General features: G+C 47.8%; 3 protein-coding genes across 4 annotated transcripts; all 3 read right to left on the reverse strand.

Moving 5' to 3' along the window:
- Positions 1 to 1,408: 1,408 nt before the first annotated feature.
- On the reverse strand, positions 1,409 to 6,020 carry LOC117900521. 2 transcript variants are annotated; one of them, XM_034810918.1, is made up of 6 exons: positions 5,351 to 6,020; positions 3,138 to 3,429; positions 2,860 to 3,074; positions 2,546 to 2,801; positions 1,973 to 2,483; positions 1,409 to 1,921 (listed from the first exon to the last, which is right to left on the reverse strand). In XM_034810918.1, the coding sequence occupies exons 1-6, from the start codon at positions 5,607 to 5,609 to the stop codon at positions 1,682 to 1,684; spliced, it is 1,773 nt and encodes a 590-aa protein (XP_034666809.1). In that variant the 5' UTR covers positions 5,610 to 6,020; the 3' UTR covers positions 1,409 to 1,681. The 2 variants fall into 2 exon arrangements, with proteins under 2 accessions (XP_034666809.1, XP_034666810.1); XM_034810919.1 differs by having other exon boundaries at positions 1,410 to 1,918.
- A 3,568-nt stretch (positions 6,021 to 9,588) lies between these two features.
- Positions 9,589 to 10,593, reverse strand: LOC117900524 (lymphokine-activated killer T-cell-originated protein kinase-like). The gene has a single exon (XM_034810922.1). The coding sequence runs from the start codon at positions 10,576 to 10,578 to the stop codon at positions 9,592 to 9,594; it is 987 nt and encodes a 328-aa protein (XP_034666813.1). The 5' UTR covers positions 10,579 to 10,593; the 3' UTR covers positions 9,589 to 9,591.
- Positions 10,594 to 11,077: 484 nt separating this feature from the next.
- Positions 11,078 to 13,451, reverse strand: LOC117900523 (calmodulin-lysine N-methyltransferase). Its single transcript, XM_034810921.1, has one exon. It carries the CDS (start codon positions 13,396 to 13,398, stop codon positions 12,103 to 12,105), a length of 1,296 nt encoding a protein of 431 aa, XP_034666812.1. The 5' UTR covers positions 13,399 to 13,451; the 3' UTR covers positions 11,078 to 12,102.
- Positions 13,452 to 16,024: the final 2,573 nt, after the last annotated feature.

The raw sequence follows: 16,024 nt of genomic DNA on the forward strand, positions 1-16,024 counted from the left end.
AGTATGGTTTTTGGCAAGACGGAAAGAAATGAAAAACTTTCACAAAGCATTTTACTTTCGTCTTCGTCAGTTTTGCTCGCATTCTAATACAAGACAGCAGCAGAGCTCGAGGCCAGAGCTACTTGCTGGCTTGCTGCATGGTGGCTCATTAAGTTGTTTGGCTGGCTTCTTGCTGGCCAAGATCGTTGGCCTCATTATGCACGGGTCCAAGTCTCCCAGCTCTTCCAGTAATAAGTGCAGCGCCGAGCGTTATGCTCGCCTAAACAATCTCCCGACCGGCATCTGGAGTGCGTCAGAAAAGGGAAACGGAAGCCAAATCCACAAGATTTATGTATGCCACATGCTAATCAACGTCAAAACGCAGCTGTGGGTGAAATTTGATACACTGGAGGTGCCGCGGCTCAGTCTGCTGCAGTGGGTGAAGGTGAAGGCTTGGGCCTGGGCTTCGACTTGGACTTGGACTTGGCCTTTGTCTTGGCTTTGGTCTGCCTTGCAGATGAGAAAGTTTATTTATTTTTTGTTTTTGGTTTATGTTTTCGCGATCTTAACGCTTACTTGGCTTTTGTGTTCTAATAATACTCCAACGAACGACGAACAGCGAACAGCGAACAAAAGCCAAGACAAACCTTTTGTATCTGATGATGATGATGATGAAGAAATCCGGCCTAATGGCTTTTCTATGCAAAAATCCATTGAGCACTTCCCCTTTTCCTAAGCCAAGCTCCCAGCTCCGCGCTGGGTCCAGGCACTTCAATCAGAAAGTTTTCAGAACGCCTTTCGCCGGGGGTCTCCCACCGCAGGCACGTCCCATTGGAGTCGGAGCCCAGGTTCGGACTGTCTCTAGCCAGCTCTCCATATTGGGCAACCGACAACAATAACAAGACCCCGCGAACTGCAGTTGGAAGTTCAGTTGAATGTCTTGTGTCGGTTATTCTGTTTTATCTGCCGGCTTCCGTTCGAGAACGAACCCCCCGGCGAGTAGTCAAACGCCAAGAGGTGGAAGTCGCGTTGACAACTCTTTGTGCCACTTTCATGCAAATCGCTGTCGCAGTCCGACGACTCAACGTCTTAACACAGTTTCGTAATTCAACAGAAAAGAACATTCGGCACTCGATAGAAGCATTTAAAACCTATTTCTGAAAATAACGTGCTGCCAGTTATGATGGGTTCTTCAGCTGCTGATTATGATGATGATTTGGAGAGTTGAAGCTGAGGTAGGAAGCTGGAGCTTGAGTGCTTCCTATTTGGGCAGCTTGACCCATTGGTTGACATTCGTTGTGGGTCACGAACCAGTTAGCTGTCAAAGAAACAGCTTTCATTTCCAAAACTAAACTCATTTGCATTTCGGTTTTTAAAGTAGTTACACATACAAAATACTCGTATTTATTATTATTATTCTCTGGACATCATAAATAGTTTATACAAAAATAAGTACAGCTAAAGTCTACGAACTAATCTCGCTCTTAAAAGGAAGTCAGAATTGCACAGTTCCAAGTTAAAGCTTGGGGCAGAGACACAGACACAAGGATGGGCTTACAATTAGATGTTTAAATATTGAAGTTCAAGCTGGAGTTGGAGTTAATTTTGGCTCTGGCTATGCGCAGTCATCGGCAGCTAAATGAAGGTCTGTGCCATTCAGCAGGACAAGTGGGCATAGCCAGCTGGAAAGAGTGGGAGACACCTACAAGGTGCACTGATACTGCTGCTGCTGCAGGGCGCGGGGCAGCGTCTTGTGCGGCAGATGGGGCACCATCGAGGCTGTGGACGAGCGATGGCCTGCTGGGGTCTGGGGGCGCAGCCGCTGGCGCTGTCGCTGCAGCAGCACAAGGCAAATGCTGATGATTATCACAGATATGGAAACAGTTACCAGCACGCTGCTCAGATTCGAGCTTATGTAACGCAGTGTGGGGGCGAAAGCTGCGCAGAAAGGGGGTAATGGCTATCACGAATCACGATTGTCGCTGACAAGTTACTCACCCTCATCGCCATCGCCATCACCAACGTCTGGGCCAGCCTCGCGCTGGGCGTGTCTCGATCTGGCGGAGCTCCAGGAGTTGGCTGCCAGCTGCGGCGTCTGATCGACCACCAGCTTGGCATATTTGGTGTCCATCTGCTCCAGTGTCCGACCCTGAGCCGGCTCCTCTGCCAGACTGTTGACCTCTGTGAGGCTGGCCAGGCTCAAAGCTCGTCCCTGCTGGCGACTGTTATTATTGTGGACTGCTGGCAGGGTGGTCTCCTCCAGCGCCTCCTCCACCAGAGCAGCTTGCTCCACGGACTCAGACTCGGACTCGGACTCCCTGAGCACCAGCTCGCTCTTGTTAACGTAGCGCATCTGGCGCAGCTCCCTGCCCAGGCGCTGGTCATCGTCGGGCTCGAAGGGATCGTTGGGCTCGTAGGCGGCGGCCACTCCGTTCTTGCCGGGCACCGTGAAGCTGGCCCGCACGGTCTGCATGCCCGACTGATAGCTGCAGACCACCACAAAGCTGCAGGAGAGGAGAGCAGGGAATTGTCTCACAAGATCTGGTTGGGGTTAGATTCAAGTTACCGCCTCGTGCTGTGCGTGAAGATGCCCAGATTCTCCTGCACCGTGATGAAGGTCTCCACGGTGTTCGTCTCCGGCTTGACCATGCTGCCGCACTTCTTGTGATCGATCCGCATGGTGTACTTGTCGGCGGCATCGCTGGCATCTCCTTTCACGCCACAGTTGCCGCCATCCACGACGATGCGTCCGCCAAAGTAAGGGCCCGTCTCCACCTCAATCTCCGAGGCATGCGGCAGGCATTGCGTGGCATGAGCGGAGACTAGCGAAAAAGTATTGGCATAAAAGACAGAAGAGGGTCCAAGTCCAAGTCTACTTACAGCCCTTTGTGGGTATGATGATGCTCTGGCCGGGCAGGTGCCCCGAGCCGCCGCTGCTTTCGATCTCGTTCTCATCGTGCAGCTCGGCGCGTGCGTTCGACCTGCGAGCAGCGCCCGCATGGAGGCGTCTCTGTGTGGCAGGGCGTACGTGGAAGCTGTACCTAGTGGCCATCCTCAGGTTGTCCACGGCAGCGGCAAAGTGCTGTACTTGGAGGCTAGAGAGGCCAAATGGAAACTCACTCAGGGAGGAGACTTTCCCGGATGGTGAAACCACTTACCCCATGGGGACTTCGGCAGCCTGCTCCTCCGCCACCTCAGCGGCTGTGCTGTTCACCAACTTGACGCGGCAACGCTGCGGCCCATAGTTCTGCATCTCGCAATAGAAGATCTGGAATGCCTTGGGTGGTTCCACATCGATGCTCATATTTGTCACATTCACTGGGGACCCAGTGGCTCCAACTGCGACTCCATCTCCACTCGTATCTGTGTCAGCGTCCGACGGCACGAACTCCACTTCCCAGGTCAGATTCACCGATTTGTAATGTGGTTCACCAGCAACGCCGCGTATCTCTGTTGAAGGTTACCAAAGTAGGGGGAAATGGGGTTAGAGCCGAGCCACAGCAGCAGCAGATACTCGTGGCAGTTGCAGTTGCAGTTGCAGTTCAAGTCGCCTCTTGCATGCAAATCAACAGCCAGGGCAGAGTGTGGGCTTGGGGGGGGCAAAGAACTCGTTTCCAGGCACAGCCAGACACGCTTTTGGATTAGTTTTGTTTCATTTTCGAAGCTCTTTGCGGCACCCCAATGCGCCACTAAGTGGTTGTTTCCAAGCCAGCGAAGATCTGAGCTGGGGCTCGGATTCTCTGCACTTTTTCTACTTCAGTTGATGGAGGATCTGAGTGGAAGTGCGACGTGTATTAGCCAGGGGGAGCCAGCAAACTAGATTGAAGATGAGGCTGGGCAGATGGGACTGCGATGGATGGCGGCAATTGCGGCAGCAACGTGCGCTCAAAGTGAGACAAATGGAGACTCAGAAATGGAGACTTTGGTATTCGCAGAATCTGTAAGACTTGTGCTCATAATTCGAGATTAATTTGGACTCGTAGCAGTCGAAAATTGTAGCCTGGTTACGACTATTAGCTTGGAGATTGAACGTAAAATAGTAGTTATAGAAATAATATTATAGAAGGCTGCGGTTCCTGACATGCCGAAACATAAAGAATTTACTATTCTCCTTGCCCACTTAGCCTCGATTTCCCAACGATTTTCCCAGAGTCTGGCGCCTCTTTTCCTAAGCAGAACCTTGCATAATCCGCAATTAGAAATGCCATTTGCCGCAGCCAGGCAGCCAGGCGGCAACACAAGTTGTGGCTGCTGCAAGTTGTTGCAGGCTGCTTTTCCCATGTTCAAACCATTGACACCGATTTTTGTGGATTGCCGCTGCTGTGGCTTTTAGGCGAATTTCACACAGAGAACAGGGAAAAGTGAAAATTCTGCCATGGCACAAATTCTGACATCGGGGCTAGAGAGAGATGCGACTGCAGTCGCCTGGCCAAACACTGATTAGAAAATGCCACGGCCACGAGGGGGAATGACTCCAATTGCAGCATCAGTGAATAAATCGTTTTGATTGATGGACGTTTCACCGCCAGCTGAAGTCTTGGGAAGTCCATCGATGACACTGCACTCGACTCGGATATCTATTCTCAGCCAGTCATTGCCTGTTATGTAAGGAAATAAAACTAAAAGTCACACCAAGAATAATCTTCTCCGGGTTGTTCCATTGAACTTCCTCTGAGCGACAAATTGCCGCAATCTGCCGCAGATCCATCTTGATCTGTCATCGCTCGGGTTGTAATTGGGGGTCTTGGCAACGCTTTGGCTGATTTGATTAGCATAATTTGTGTGTGTGCATGCCACTTTTGCTCTCTCTCTCTCGAAAATCCTGATTTCCCAATGCAATTTCCGCTTTGCGGTGCTCTGACGGCAGTTCTGGGGCGGCTCTGTCTTTGACTCAGGACTGGCCGGGAGGAAATGTTTGCCCATTTACCGCTTGCCTACTTGCCCGCTTGATTGGCACTGAATGGGGGGACGGGGCAGGGACTGGGCAGCAGAAATTAGCTGCCGGACGAGTTCGTTGTCTAAGTCTTTAGATGCCAGAGCGTGAAACAATTTCACTGCCAAGGGCAGACCCTCAACGGCTAGGGAAAATACTGCTTTCAGGAGCAACCATAAATAGGTACAGCAGCAGCAGCAAAAAAAGAAAAAACTGCATACGTCGGGCAGCACAGATCGTGACCAAATGCAATTAGGCAGAGTCTCCGACTCAGGCTCAGACTGCAACTCCAACTGCGACTGCGACTTTGAGTCTGACAGAGGCAGAGAGGAAACCAAAGGAAGGAACGCCACAACTGGGCCCTGGCTAGGTCTGGCTTTGTCTTTACATATAGATACATGTAAGTTGCATTTATGCTCCTCTGCTTATAGGACTCACCATACTTGCTACCCGCTTTGTTGGCATTGTTGCCACGCTGCTTCTCGCTTCTGTTGCCTTCGAATGTTTTCCCTTCTGCGGCTGCTGCCTTTGACGTGGCCTCGACCAGCGATATCGATGCATTGTTGTCGCTGGAACTCTTCGCTATTCGGGCACTCTGTTTGGGGCCTGGAGATGCTGCCAGCAGCAATGCCGGCAGCAGCAGCAGCAACAGCAACAACTGGCTGCAGCTGCTGCCTTGTATTGATTTCGTTGACATTATTTTGGTTGATTTATTTCGCTTTGCTGTTTGTGCTCATCCAATGTGTGTCAGTCGGGAGCTGCGGCTGGGATAATACGTGGGGAAAATGCAAGTGTCGCTGGCGGTGGGCCCCACTGGTTCGAGGCACAGTTTGTCTTGTGGCTTGATGGTTATTTGATATTTTGATTTATGGAAATGTAACTGCTGCTTGAGTGTAGCTGAGTGTCCACCAATTGGTAGTTGCTTTGCGTACACTTTCTGGTTTCTGGTTCTGTTTTCTGTGGCAGAAGAACCGTTTCTGCTGGCTTTTATTACACTACGCTTGCCCACTAAATCCCATTTGTCACGGCACGAAATAAATAGAATCGTCCGCTGCGTTGGATGTTACTATTCCGCGTCGTTTGGTGCATGAACCGCGCGATGCCAACTCTTTTCTTCGACAGAAGAGCCGGTCTCGGCCGAGACCCGAAACCCGAAACCTGGCCAACCCAGCCCGGATCAGCTGTTCCCACGAACACACAAAGCCAAGGCCGACCAAGCGCCAGAGCTTTCGCAGCGAGAGAGCGCAAAAGCTCGCTCCCCAATCGCTCGCAGCTGGTGGGGCTTCTCCATTGGGGCCTTATGCTGTGCTTTAAATGCTTAATGGAAGGTTGGCTGGGGGTGGGCGGCCTTATCAGCTGTAGCTTATCAATTGATGAACGGATGGACAGTCTGTAAAATGTCTCTTTTGCTGCTGCTTCTGTTGTTTTTTTACAAAATTAGTTATCCACAGTTGGGCAAAGCTCTTTCGTAATTAAGGCCTATCCCAATGGAACCCCAATAAATTAAGCATTGTTGAAACCGTTAGTTCGGCTGCTTATTTTAAACCAGGTGTAACCCGAAGAGCTACATTTGGAGCAGGAGAAAGAGAGAACCACTTTCCCTTTTTCTCCGACAGCCCCGAATGCCCATTGTCCATTGTCTTTTGTTTTTATTTTTATTTTCTTTCTCTTTATCCCGTCCCCGCGTTGATTAATGCTTAATCAACAATATTATTGTTATTAGTTTTCTATAGTTTCCAATAGTTTTCCAAAGCGGGGGGCGGCGGCAGTTTCATAAATACATTTTTCGCTCATCGCTGCCTCCGAGCCGCGCTTCGAGTCCAACGAAAATCAATTATAAAGCCGCACAAAAAGTTTCTCCATCACAAACAACAGATCGAACAAAGAGCTGGCAGACACATTGACCATCTACGTACAATATCTTTCAATTATTACGAGTATTTGCACTCATTGCATAAGCGAACACTGAATAATGGCATTTTATAGCAGAAAATATTGAGTACATAGAGAGATATGGACATTTGGTACCTTTCGGTTGTTATTCAGCGGCAACAATATTACTACAATACATTGTAGATTATTATATGGTAATCTAATCCGAGACAGAGACCAAACACTTAAATGTCAATAAAAACACATTTCCATATTATTCTGTTGCTATATTAATTATCCAAATTTAATTAAATAATAACTAAATAATTTACTCTCTTGACATATAATTTCATTATCTTTGATGTGATAATCTATTCAAATTAGCTAACGTTTTTTTGCGCTAATTATCGCTTTTTAACAGCCTTTTATTTCGATCTTTCATAGGAGAAATAATTCTTGTGCAAAATTGTTCTAGCACATAAAATTATATAAATAAGAATATGGGGAAAATGGTTCAACCTCTGCTTGGCTGTATATTTTACCGAGGAATTTCTGAATCATATTTGCATAAAATTATAAATACAGAGACATAAATTCACAACCAATATACAATTAGCTGTAATTTCATTTTGAATTAAATGCCGGTAAATTGTAGTGACTCAAAAGAAAATATTGAAAATGAATGACACAAAAAGGTGCTTCAAACTGAGGGAATAGTTTGCAAAGAAAGAGTTAGATAGAAAGAGATAATATCTGCCGGCGCCTAGAAGTATGTATAATTTATTTAGTTTCTTGGGCACCTTTTTTGTGAATATACTTTGGTCATTTTTGCGTACCTCACTTGCGAGCATATAAAGCAAAACAGCACTTCGAGAGTCGCCAAAATTAATGTTCATAATTTGTTCTTCATTAGGGATAGTTTAGGGCTAATTTGTATCCAGCCAAAAAGGGCATGGTAATCGGGCACTTGCCCTTTGATCAAGCGAACCATTTAATATCGCCTCATTTGCATCAACTTCCGCTCCTAAAAAGGCATTAACCCAGCGACACGCATGGTCATTTCCTGTCTCATGAGGTACCTTTTCCCTGGCCAGCTATTCATATGTTAATTACACATTTGCGATGTGACATAAAGGACAGAAAGAAAACTATTTTTGAGGCCGTCAAGGCCAGCGTTAGTTAAATATTTCCTCTGGCATAACTGACATTAGTAATGAAGTGAGTCGAGGAGCCGTACTTTGTATCTACTTGTACTTGTACCTGTGCAGTGGTATCCTTAGACAGGCTGGACTGGTGGCCAGGTCCCAGCTCCATAAAAAGTCCCTCGACATTCGTGCGCACTCAGCGGCACAGTCCACTAATTTAGCTAATTAAAAATTTAATGAAGCTTTCCAAACTAAAAATACCTCCGACACGAAGGTGGATTCGAACACCTGTTGGCGCCGTAGAACTCTTTGTCTTGTTTCCCAGCGGCTTAATACCCCGAAAACGACCCAAAAAAGAAGTAGAGAGCCGGGGGCAGAAGTAGAGCCCAAAATCGAAATCGAAAACGTTTTTTCGGTGGCTTTTTAGTGGGTGCCTGGAAGAAGGCAAGAAAAGCCGTTTCCTGCGCTGCGCATAATTGAGTGGCGGCCATCATTGCGTCGACTAAGTGTCCCGATTTGCATACAACTGGCAGTCCATGCTGCCATGCGGCTCTTAGGAGGGTTTCGGCTCTCGCTCTTGTCATTAGCAGCGTGACGGGGGGAGCAAGGACAGGACTGCGTCGTGCCGGTTGGAGACGGAATTAACATGCCAGCGAGTGACACACACGAGGAGTATGCGCAACGTTCCTTGACGCCAGTTCGTAGCCTCCGCCTCCGCCTCCACTTTATTCCCGCCTGCTGCCACGCAGCGTTTGTTTGACTTGCCCTTCCTACCGCTCCTCCTCCGCCTGGATTACATGTCTAGAGCACATCAAACAAGCTTACTTACCAATGACCTCGTTAATGACGCACATAGACACACACACACAGTCACACACGCAAAGGACACACTCGCACTCGGGTGCTGCCCTGTGTGCGTTTGCCGTGCTGTTGAGTTTACTTTGTAATTTTCGCTTATCAGATTTTGCTTTTGTTTTCATTTTTGATTTTTTGTCAGCTGCTACACATTACGAGTCCAAGCGTGGTAGGGGAAAGCTATGGTTTTTGTGGGAAACGACATGGGAAATGCCCTGGCAACATGGAATAAAAGAGAATATAATAGAAATGTTAAGGAATTATTATTCTTATTATTCTATTTCCATTTCGAATTTCTAGTTGACTTTGCAGTCTTTAAATAGTGTCATTTGAATTTAAAATTACCTTTCTATGCAAGTATAAATTTAAATAATTATGATACAGAAATACATATACTGAGGCGATATTATTAATTATGATCGCAAATGGAATCTGCTCAGATGAGCAGCGCTGGCGTGACGGCAGCACTGTTAACAGCCCAGTTTAACAGCTCAATAGCTCACAGAGCTTGCAGCCCAATATAACAGCGCAGCTTAACAGCTCAGTTTAACAGCCTGCTTATGCTGCCCGCTAACAGCACCCACAGCGCACCCGTCTACAGTGCTGTAAGCGCTCTCCGGCTGCGCTCACGATCGATTCGGCTCGCGAGCGGCTTTACGCTGTAAGCTTTTTAGCATTGTTTCCACCCCCGCACTGTCACAGCAGCGACAATGCATTTCGCTGCGGCATTATTCCCACTGCAATACACAATAGCTCTTTCTATGCATTTAATTATCATTAAACTGTAGTTGACGAAATTTCGCGTCTCTAGTCGTTGCCCTTAAGCTCGGTTGCCCCATCCTCGATGCTCTGCAGAATGTTACGCGCAGTGGGACGATCCTCCATCGATGCATTCGTGCACAGAAAGAAGAGAGCGACGATGCTCTCCAGCTCCTCGCTCACCTGGAATGCCACTGGCAAAGCGGGACGCGTGCCGCAAGGCAGAATGAGGTTGCTCTTCGTAAAATCGGAGAGTTCTTCTATCAAGTCACCATCCGTCTGCTGGTTCTCCTTGTCATCAGCGAAATCCATATTCAGGGTGTGCGGCGGCACCAGTGCCAGCGTCTCGTAGATGACGAGGCCAAAGCTGAAGATGTCAGCCTTGCTGTTCAGGATCTTCGATTGCTGAATCACCTCCGGAGCCGACCACAGATCCGATCCCTCGTAGACGCGACTGCCATTCACCTGGCCATGCTCGTCCAGCGGTAGAGCCACACCAAAGTCACAGAGTTTGCAGTTCTCGAACTCCCCATTGATGAGCACATTAAAGGATTTCAGGTCGCCGTGCAGCACCCGTGCCTCGGTGTGTAGAAAGTCCAGGGCTCGGGCAACGTCCGTGATCACTTTTTTGGTGAGTTTGGCGGGCAGCGGCCCCAGATCCTCCTCGCGGCGCTCATCCAGCACGGAGCCCAATGAACTGCCGCACATCTCCAGGACCAGGGTGTTCAAGCCTTCGCCCGTGGTGACCAGCCCACAGAATCGGACAATGTTTGGGTGCTTGAGTTTCTTCAAGATTTCAGCCTCGTGCAGGATGCGCTCATTGAAGATCAAGTCCTTCTTCTCCCACGCATCCTGTGTGATTCTCTTGATGGCCCAAGGCGTGCGGATTTGGCCATGTCGTGGCGAACGGTCCAGGCGGTACACCTTCACTCCGCTGCCAAAGCCCAAGGTCTTCATCATTGGTGATGCCGGAATGCGAATCGGGGAGCTGATGTCCGTAGACAATTTGCGCGACTTACGTGGCGGCGTTTCCATCTTCAAGGGGAGGTTGGTTTTAGTTCAAGAATATTTATGGAAATATCGAAATTATTTACTCTTATTTGAAGGGTTACTAAGACGGAAATGAAAAGTTATTCGAGTTCCAAACTGACATAAATATCATGGCAAATCGGATCCAGAACTGGGCAAACCTTTGACTGCTGGGTATCGATACCCATTCTGCCTGCTGACGTAGTCCTGTTTCCCGGACCGAGGCACAATTAAAGTAATTGCCCATCCACTGTGGCAGCAGGCCATAAAAAATCGCTCGATTGTCTCTGGCTTCCATCGTTCCCATTGCGCGGGACGCGTCCTTTTAATGAACGCCTTTGCTAATAACTCTGACAATATGTTTGCTCGATAATTACCATTGACATCATTGCAGTGACGCTGCCATTTCCTCCATGTTACCTATTGTTACCATGTTACCTGCACCTATTTTCATACCCATTCGGGCTCCCTGTCTGCCACAATGAAACAATGCGCGGGCATAGCTTGTGTGTCATTTCGATACTGTATTTATCTCATCATCATATAACCATTAACACATGCTCTATTATAATTACAATACACTAGTTTAGTTAACTATTAGTTAATTGGTCGAGCGCTGGCCACGTTTCGTATTCGGTTTCGGGGATGTTCGCATTTCCTTCTCGTTTTCTCGTTTTTCTTTGATCTCTTTCAGGTCCCCCGAAAGTAGCCCCAAAAGTTCATACATTTAATATTCAGCGTGTACATTATAATTAAATAATACTTGTGTGTGTTTGGGTGTGTGTGTGTGGTTGCAACAAAGGAATCTTTTCTGGCATAACTTAACAGAGAACTACATGCTAGGGGTGACCATTAGGCTGGTCCTCAACAGGAGCCGATCTCAAGTAGCGCATAAAATGTGCGACTAAAAATAACTCGTAAATCAAATAATAATTATCGATTTCTGCTAAGGAGCAGACGAGTATCTAAACAAATAATTACAACAGCTCTGATGAGTTTTCACTTAAGCAACATTGTGGAGCTCCTAAAACGGATTTATGTGGATTTATTTACCTCGGGTTTCTGGCAATAAAGCGAAAACAAATCCAAATCAACTTCAAAACTAATTTCGTGCAGAAAAGGGAGAGGAGAGGACAATACTGCATGGCATTTACACACATTTAGGGCCACATCAAAGACATTATAATAAAAGGAAGATGGAAATAATGCAATGAAGTCCGAATAATAACAATAATGTCTAGGGAAACTTCACTTTTATGTGCCCTTCGTGGCAGCTGGGGGAATGGGCATGGAATACATTTTTCTAACAAAATCAAATCAACATTTATTTGGTGGAATTTCGTCTCTATCCTTCTGGGCGATAACAGGGACCAGCCTAATGCATTTTGCTATATTTTGGGGGAGGAATTTCATTTGCTTCGGCCCCATTATGTGTTTAAGGTGTAAACTGGAATTTGCTTTGCTATCAACTAAAACATTGACTAAATTTAATTGCACCTATGAGGTCCCATCCGGACCGATTCCGATTCTCTAGCTGTGCGTCTTGCACAATCGCAGCAGCTGCGGATAGTGCAGATCCTCGTCGTACAGGTCGGAGTCGGCCTTGAGCTGGAGGTGGCGCTGCCAGATGGTCTCGTTGTAGCGCGTGGCCAACTCCACCGTGAACCCGCGGGCAGTGCACTCCTCCTGGAACACGCTGAGAGTGCGACCGCGACTCGGGGCCATGATCAGGGCCACACCCTGGGGCGCCAGATAATACCAGATGGTGTCCACCAGCGCAGACCGTGCCTCGTCGAAGAACAGGCAGTCGGCGCACAGAATGAAGTCGAACTTGGCCTGCTCCGCCTGTGCACGAGCCGAGCACTCCTGCCACTTGAGCACCGAGCACTTGGTGTAGCAGCTCAGCTCGTTCAGGCAGACCGTCTTCCGCACATTCTCCACCGAGATCTCGTTGCCGTCGGTGAGGTGCACGGCATAGGGCTTGGCGTACTTGGCCAGCATGAGGCCGGCCAGGGAGGTGAAGCCGCCGCCCAGCTCCAGAATCCACTTGCCCCGATACGCCTCCACCTCGGACAGCACCAGGGCCGTGAGGGCCTCCTCCGAGGGCCACACACAGATGTTGCCCGTGTTGTTGAAGCCCATGAGATCGCTGGCGGTCAGCTGCCGCTCCATGTGGTGGATGTTGACGGAGTACTCCACGTCGTTGTCCAGCAGCATGCGGTACTTGTACCAGTTCTCCGTCTTGCCCAGGCACTTGAGGCTCACGTGATCCTCGAAGCTGTCCTGCCGCAGCAGGTCGAAGCTCTTGAAGCGCCGCACCGACGCGGTCTGCTCCTCGCTGAACTCGTCGCTGGAGGAGGACACAGTCTCCTCGGAGTCCTTGCGCAGCACCTTGGCCAGAATCTTCCAGCGCTTCTGGGCCGTGCTCTGCATATTGGGCGTGGCCGGCGGAGTGGGTGGCATCACAGCTGGGGGGCACAGTCCGATTTGCTCGACCTCTAGCTCGGAGGAGTCCCTTTGCCCAGCCGCAGTCATGTTCAGGTTCAGGTTCAGGTCTTTCTCTTGGTTGTTGTTGACTGACAGAGAACCCGCTGCTGCCACTCCCACTCCCATTCCCATTCCTCTGCCGTCCAGCGTCATCCTGCGGTGCTCCTTGAACGCATTCAGCGTGTTGTCAATGTCGTATTGCAGCAGCAGGGAAATGGTTGCCAGATGGCCCACTTCCACCTCAGGTGTCTGCTCTGCCTTCCGGCTTACTTGCTGTTGCTGTGCCTGGGAATTGAGTGGAGTTTCTGCTGGCAACTTTTGTACTAGGGTTGCTGACATTTTACTTCAGTTTCGGGTTGCTTTTCCGATCTATTTCCGGACTTGTTTCATATCTGAAAATGATGGGAGAGGCAACGGAATTAGTCAAAGTTTTTGCTCTCGTCTTCTTTCGGGCCCATTATTTTCCAATTGTGAATTTTTAATGGCATTCAAAATGCAAATTAGCCGACCATAAAATAAAACATATTATAATAAGCGAACCCAAAACAGTTTCCCAAACTCTTTGGCTACATTTTAATGGGCCAGACGGCAATGAGTGCTGCTCGTGCTTGTGCTGGGAAATTGGTAACGAATACGCTATACCCTGATAAATTTATTAAGCATAAGCATGCTGCTATGTGGATTGCATTCATATTTTCTCTGACTAATCTCTAAGGAATCTTCCATTTTCACTTTTCGCTTAATCAAAATTGTACAAAAGAAAGAGAGAAAGTTCATCGCGAGTAAACAGAGTTTATTTTTGAAGCACTAGCCATAATTTGATGTTGATAAAAACAACTAAAAAATGTACCAAGACGTAAATAAATCAGTAGAATATTCCCTCGTGCGTAGCTTGGCCTTTATTGTTTTGATTGTTGCACATTTTCCGTGTGTATATTTTGATTTTCTGTTGCTTGCCGTATAAATTCATCAAAATTAACAAATTTTACAGCTCATAAAAATGTTAATTGTGCTGACGCGAAAGCCAAAAACAAACAGACAGACACCTACTCATCGCACACGTACTCAGATGGGCGGGCGGTTTTCCAGCAAAGTTTTCCCGCCAGCGCATTGCCAGTCGACCCAGCAATCACCCACAATGCGAACAGCATATGGAGTCTGTCTGTGATAAGAGGGCGTTCAGTTCTGATTAAAGGCTTGTTTTGGCATTTGGCTATGTTGTGGGTGCGCCCATGGACCACTGGCACCTACTCCGGGCAGGCCACAGTGCGGCTGAGTAATTAAAGTTCAACCGAAAACATTCATCTTTCCTTACGAATATCTAATTTTGTGGGCATGGGTAATACACATGCGTATGCACCTCCCTCGTGTTGTATTCGCACTTGTGTTAATCAATCCAGTTGTCGCACAGCAAACAACAAATGTGCGCCCCAATGTTATCCGAGCATTGACAGCTGACACCTGTGCCGATAAGCTGCTTTGGACAAGGAAAGCTGTGTCTATTGGCTTCATTACGACCATTCGTGTGCACATTTTAATAATGTATCAAAATCCGAACAATGCTGAATGCTGGTAATAACAAAACTGACATAATTCCGAGCTTGATTAGATAAAACCAAATCTGACTTTGGGCAGAGATGAAGCCAACAAATGGGAGGAACAGCAGGCCAGCATTTGCGGTTAGCTACAGGGCGATATTATATGAACAAAATCCCCATTAGTTATTATGAATTGCACGAAAAATAAACATCAAAGTCGAAAGCAGATCAAAGAGGCGCCAGCGAAGCAGAAAATAATCAAATCTTCCTGTGTTGCCGGAGTGTATTCCAGAGGGTTATTTAACTTTATACATTTACATACAGAGATGTGGCAGCCCCAAGGCAGTAGCTCTCTAGTTTGATGAAGTACCAACCCTGGCGGACCATAATAAATGTCTTAATCAAACTGCAAGACCCTTTGTGAAATCACACTCCCAGTTGTCAGCATTCCATCACAGTCCACTTTCCTATCAAACATTAGCAACTTTGAGGAAACTTCTCAAACTACAGCCCCTCCCAGACTCCTATGCCAATGAAACTTTGCCCTGTCGAATGGCCAGCTGAAGAATGTGGATTTGCATTCGCCGAAAATGGGGGAATCATGAATATTGAGTGGGCTCTGGAAAACGTGCCCCGAAACCCGCAGCAAAAGTTTACTTCGCTCAAACTTTAAAGCCTGCCCTGCAGCTTCGACAATAAAAGCCGACAATGTTTGCAGGACGCCCGGGGAAAGCCCGCAAAAACACTCTCTGAAAACAGTGCTTCCCCTTGCTTCAGCTTGCGTGACCCTGGTCTTAGCTGTAGACCAAAATTCATTTGCAAGTGGTACACCGACCAGGGTCGGAGGAGGCGGGTTCAGTCATTGCAAAATTAAAGTTTTTCGCTAGCAAATTCAAGCAATTCGATTTGAATCAATCACTCGAGAAAGTTTTCTTTCATTGTGGCAACTGGAACCGTGCAAATAAAAAAAGTTGCCGAAGAACAAAGTGAAAAGCCACGCCCCCTGAAAGACAGCCGTGCGTGTGCTCCTGCATTTCGGTTTGCTCCCGAACGATGAGGGAGCACGCGATGCTCTGTGGGAGACACTCGTGCGTGTATCCTCCACACATCTGCGCGCTCATTGCTCGCATTAACTCTTATAATTTATTATTTATTGCAATCTACTGTCACAGCAATTTGCTTGGCTTTTCTTTTTATGTTTTCGCTGCGGGTTTTATTTTTCGACTCTGACCTTGGGGACACGAAGTGTCAACAGACACATGACTCGAGACAGACGGGTGCTGGTGCTGGTGCTGGTGCTCGAGCTCGAGCTCTCCTACTCGCATGATAAAGACTACCAACTGTGAAAAAGAGTTATGCCAGCGTCGCTGCCGAGATAATGAAGTCAAATTTAATTATGCCTGACTCGGTGGTGGTTGGGGGGGAAC

This window comes from Drosophila subobscura, chromosome U (assembly GCF_008121235.1).
Source record: "Drosophila subobscura isolate 14011-0131.10 chromosome U, UCBerk_Dsub_1.0, whole genome shotgun sequence".
NCBI classification, from domain to species: Eukaryota; Metazoa; Arthropoda; class Insecta; order Diptera; family Drosophilidae; genus Drosophila; species Drosophila subobscura.

Bases quoted from the DNA above. Each gene is read 5' to 3' on its own strand.
- LOC117900521 (XM_034810918.1), bottom strand. From the start codon at position 5,609: ATGTCAACGAAATCAATACAAGGCAGCAGCTGCAGCCAGTTGTTGCTG. The intron at 3,075-3,137 runs GTAAGTGGTTTC...TGGCCTCTCTAG, and splicing joins GCTGCCGAAGTCCCCATGGG to CCTCCAAGTACAGCACTTTG. The intron at 2,484-2,545 runs GTAACTTGAATC...CCTCTCCTGCAG, and splicing joins TTCACGCACAGCACGAGGCG to CTTTGTGGTGGTCTGCAGCT.
- LOC117900524 (XM_034810922.1), bottom strand. From the start codon at position 10,578: ATGGAAACGCCGCCACGTAAGTCGCGCAAATTGTCTACGGACATCAGC.
- LOC117900523 (XM_034810921.1), bottom strand. From the start codon at position 13,398: ATGTCAGCAACCCTAGTACAAAAGTTGCCAGCAGAAACTCCACTCAAT.